We start from the raw sequence: 5,164 nt of genomic DNA, 5'->3' as shown, positions 1-5,164 counted from the left end.
CACACACACACACACACATATATATATATATATATATATATATATATATATATAAACACACGCACATACATGAATATATACATACATATATATGTATGTACATATGCATTATGTGCCCTATGTATGCATTATCAAATATCAAACACAATAAAATGATGTTGTTTTAGCAGTTTGCATGAGTTCTCTGTGTTTATAGTGTGTGTATGTCTCTGTGTGAAGGGAATGTATAATGGCAGAAGTGTACCAGCCCAAAACGGCATTTCTTGCATAAGACTGAGTGCCCGTTGATCTGGAACTAAGACAGGCTGGCACAAGCCAGCTCACACTTCACTCCTGTCTCTGAAACAGCACTTCCCTTCCCTCTGCTGGTCAAAGGAAGGCATTACAAAGCCACAACACAAATAAATCACAGCGCATTTATCCTGTTTAATAACTGACATCTTTCCAGAATGATCATTCACATTAGCTTTATGACTTCCTCTGGTCTTTAATTGTATTTTCCATTCTGTTATGGTTTTTCCATTAGCAATGTGTTTGTATGCAGTGTCCTGAACGTAAAATGCCTCATTATTCTTTGTAATTGAATCCTTTGAATAATGCTATCAGTTTGTTTTTGTTGTGTGTCATTGCTTAGTCCATCTCCTTTTGCACTCACTCTGCTGTTTCATTGTTTCTGTTTTTTTGCACTCCACAATCATGCAGCACCTGTTGGACGCCAGGAGAACAAAGGTTTGTTGTCATGTTCGCCACCGCTAGCGTGTGCAGAACATGGTACCGCACGCTTGGCGTGAAATGTGTCCCTGATCTTTAAACAAAACCAGACTGTACCTTAAACCTGATCCATAGATTCTGATCTCATGGGTTTCTTTGAGTGTTGTTCTTATCTACTAGGGATGCACAATAACGGTGACCAGTTTCAGCCAATATTAGGATTTTTAGTTGTGTTAGTCTTTTTAGGCCAATATCGGAAGCAGATTTTATTTTATTTTATTTTTATTTAATTAAATTTTTATTATTTTATTTTATTTAGTATTTTTATTATTTTATTTTATTTTATTTAGTATTTTTTATTTAAGTTTACATTTTAATTTCTAGGTTTCAACCAGATTTCAATTACCATTTTCAATGGGACATGATTTTACAATGTTTTTGATGAAGAGCAGGGTTATGTTTGTATTATTCTAAACTATTATAGCATTTAGCAATATATAAATGATTGAATTAATATATGAAATAATTAAATAATTTTTGGTTTCAAAGTTTAGTTTAAGTTTTAGCAATATTATTATTTGCTTTTGTTATTTTTACTTGTTTGTTTTTTTAAGAAATATTTTAATTTAGCTTTTATTTATTTATTTTTCAGTTTTAGTTTTAGTCATTTTAGCTCTTAAACATATTTTATTTCAGTTTGTTGCCAATGTAATATTTCAAATTTTTGTTTAATTTTCTTAATCTAATATTTTAAGTTTAATTCAAAAGTTTAATTTCAATTAACTAAAATGATTTCAATAGTTTATTTTACAATACCAACGTATAGCTTAATTCATTTTTCTGTAACCTGCTTTGAAACAATATGTATTGTAAAAAGTGGTATACAAATAAATGTAAATTGAATTGACTGAATTTGAAGAAAAAAAAACAAAAAAACAGGCGAAACATAGATTTCATTGGCAAGTCAGCTAAAATTTTTATATCAGTGCATTCCTACTAGCTTGATCTGAGACCATTGCTATTTTAATGATCACTTTTAAATGGATCAGATCATTATATAAGAACAGCCTCAATAAGGAACATTTTCCCTTATCTTCTCCTCCATGTTCCTTCAAGATTAGCTAAGACGGGGTATAGCCGCATTAGCCGGGCCTTAAATAGCTGGATCTTTTACTAAAATCCTGATCAAAAGTATGCCTGTGATCCTCGACTGAACCTGTTCTTCTGTCAGAATTGTGTGTTCTGTTTGTGATAGCGCAAGGATGTGTAATGATCTAAATTTCCTGGCATGAGTGTGAATTTTCTGATCCAGTTCTGGGCCCATATACTCTCTCATTCTGCCGAAGGCGCCACATGTGCCACGTAGACCCGAAATCCCCATTATCTTGTGGCTATTTCTAGCAAAGTTCTTTGTCATTAACCTTATTTAAGGAGTTATTACGGTAGTTAGTGTTTTCTCAAGAGAAACCTTATCCTTTCCCGTTTCCTCTCCTAGTATAGACCTCACTGTGGTTTTCCCGCTGTACCCTTCATTTGGATACATTTAATAAGATATACATCCAGATATTGCTAAATTGGTCAGTTTAGCTATTAAAGATTAACCTTTTAATATTGATCTCACTCATAATTAGCAGTCAAATGGAAAATAGAAGTCATTGTGAATTATGAATGCAAAATTCATTTGTAATCTGTACTCAAACCAGGTACAACGCAGCAGTGCTATAGGCTATAAATTCTAGCCCCGCCCAAAGTGAAATTTCATTGGTCTAAATCAGTGCTGTTTTATGTATATATATAGTATAATAGTATTTATTAATATTTAAAATTAGCTTTTATTTTAAAAGTTTTCATTTTAATTTTAAAGTTGAGCAATTTTGTTATGTGCTGTTGTTATGTTTATTAGTTTTTTCTTTATTAATTATTTCAATTTTAACTAGTAATTTTAGTACTTCAACTTAATCTTATTTATTTTAGTTGACAAGGCAACATTTATAATTTTCCTTTTTTAAGTTAAAATTTTTAATCTGACATTTATATTTAATTTTATTACTTTATTTAAATGACCAAAACAGTTTTTAATAGTTTTAGTTGAAGTTTTAGTCATTTTGTTATGTGCTTTTGTTTTGTTTGTTTATTTGTTTTATTTAATTCAATTTCAGCTTAAGTTTTAGTATTTTTAGTACTTCAGCTTAAACTTATTTTATTTTATTTGTCAAGGCAACATTTTCAAATGTTCATTTTTTTAAGTTTACATTTTTAATCCAACGTTTATATTTCATCTTATAACAGAGTTATTTCATATCAAATTCTAAATAAATAAATAGTGTAGTTTTAGTTAACGACTACAACACTTTTTTTCCAACATCAATTACGTTCTGATTGGCTTTTGTAACTTTTCAGCTTTTGAACTTTACTCAAGAACAGAAAAATAGCTTGATGCTGGAAACCTGTTGCCCCACACCTGGTTAGGAGGACACAGTGCAATATGTTTATACATCACAGTGAGGTCTATATAACCTTTTTTCCAAATCTAACCTAACATTTCTGATATCAAAAGATGGCTTTCTGAATGGGTCTGGTTGAGGATACCTTCTGATTATTGTCTACATGAGGATCCCAGTGCCTGTTTTGTTCATTTCTGCTTTTGTTTCCTTCTCCAGCACCTCCAGTTGACCATCCAGGCCCTACAGGATGAGTTGAGGACTCAACGTGATCTCAACCATCTTCTCCAGCATCAGGGCGGGTCGCGGGTCAGTGTTGGTGAGCACTTCACCACCATCGAGCTAACCGAGGAGAACTTCCGTCGACTCCAAGCCGAACACGACCGTCAGGCCAAAGAGCTCTTCCTCTTGAGGAAGACACTGGAAGAGATGGAGCTGAGGATTGAGACGCAGAAACAGACGCTAGGAGCCAGAGACGAGTCCATAAAGAAGCTGTTGGAGATGCTGCAGAGTAAAGGACTTCCCCCAGCCTCAGGAAGAGCGTCAGATGAGGAAGAGCAAGAGCGAGCCAGGCGTATCGCAGAGGCTGAAGCACAGCTGGGACACCTGGAGGTGATATTAAACCAGAAGGAGAAGGAAAACATCCACCTGAGAGAGGTATCAGGTTCTACTCAAACTTTTTGGCTGAAAGTGGAGCATGCATGTCACTTAAAGATGGACTTTAGTAATGGATGTAAACTTGCAAAAGGAATGTTTGTTTTCAAACGTGAACATGCAACACATTCAAAGCAGATTTTCAGAGCAGAGAAATATAATAATTCAGAAACAGTCTCTATGGAGCAATCTGAGGTTAAGTGGTTTGCCATCGTAATAGTCAGATAGATAGTCAGATGCAACTAAGACAATAACAGCATATGGTCTCTGAGTCATCTAAACCCAAGAGAAAAACATGAGGAGATCCATGCCAACCACACAGATAATTCCCTATGAGCTCAAAGAGAATAAAATGAAACAATACAAATGTCAAAGAGTGAAAAAGATCAGAATGCAGATTGAAAATAAGATTTTTTTAGAAGTAAGACATGTTAACGGATTGACATAATTGCTCTCTGATGTTTTGGGTTGGTTTAAGGTTAGGGCTACGTAATGGATTTTAACTTCACACTATAACAGGTAAAAAGAATGAAGTTGTTATAAACAAGAACACACTTATTCTAAAGTGTATAGCTCAAGTTTGTGTTATGTGTTTGTTATTATGTTGATTATAATCTGTGTTTTTCTTTAGGAGCTTCATCGGAGAAACCAGCTTCACCCAGACCCTGGAAAAACTAAAGCTCTTCAGACTATCATAGAGATGAAGGTAAACATCTGTGAATGCTTCTTATATAATATATATACTATACACTACTGTTCATAAGTTTGAGTCCAGTAAGATTTTTTAATAATGAATTTAAGAATGCAATTAATTGATCAAATGTGACAGTAAATGCATTTACAGTCAAACCAAAAATGATTCAGACACCAGATATAATTTTTGATATTTTTTTTACTAGTGGGTGCAGGACACTATAGTTCATTTATGCAAGTGAGGATAGCAAAATAAAATGAACTGTGACATATTATACCCAAAAATTCTTCATACAGTGGACTACCAGTAAAATTGATAAAAAAATTTGGGACCAAAAATTATTCAGGCACTTTGACCTGACCATGTGTTTTTTCTTTAATTGCTAATGCGATCTTTTTACACCACAGACTGAACTAAATTAATTAAATTAAGCATTGCTTAGTAATTGGTTGACCTAAATTGGTATTATCTAATTGTGTACTCAAATTTAACAGCTGACAGCTATTCAACCTAATTCAGTAAATACATTTCTACAGTGTTCGAACTATACCGTGGACTTTGGGGGAGCCCACTTGTTTTTTTTTTTATAACGGGGGGGTGGTGATCGTGGGCTTGCGCGTGCCTCAAAAGAGGGCTTACAATGACTTACAAAAAGATACATAAC

The 5,164-nt window shown here is 33.5% G+C and overlaps 1 protein-coding gene across 1 annotated transcript in view; it reads left to right on the top strand.

Moving 5' to 3' along the window:
• LOC107743273 (ERC protein 2-like) overlaps positions 1–5,164 on the top strand; it is a gene marked incomplete at its 3' end in the record, with an annotated part of 52,005 nt that overhangs the window by 25,256 nt on the left and 21,585 nt on the right. Inside the window, exons 3-5 of the mRNA XM_016556432.1 lie at positions 703–729; positions 3,372–3,809; positions 4,438–4,512. Coding sequence (XP_016411918.1) covers positions 703–729; positions 3,372–3,809; positions 4,438–4,512 — 540 coding nt within the window. The remainder of the gene's footprint in view (positions 1–702; positions 730–3,371; positions 3,810–4,437; positions 4,513–5,164) is intronic.

Source organism: Sinocyclocheilus rhinocerous, unplaced genomic scaffold, assembly GCF_001515625.1.
Source record: "Sinocyclocheilus rhinocerous isolate Xijiao unplaced genomic scaffold, SAMN03320098_v1.1 scaffold227, whole genome shotgun sequence".
In the NCBI taxonomy this organism is placed as follows: Eukaryota; Metazoa; Chordata; class Actinopteri; order Cypriniformes; family Cyprinidae; genus Sinocyclocheilus; species Sinocyclocheilus rhinocerous.
Note: the sequence above shows the minus strand (reverse complement) of the source record. Positions and strands in the feature narration are given on the sequence as shown.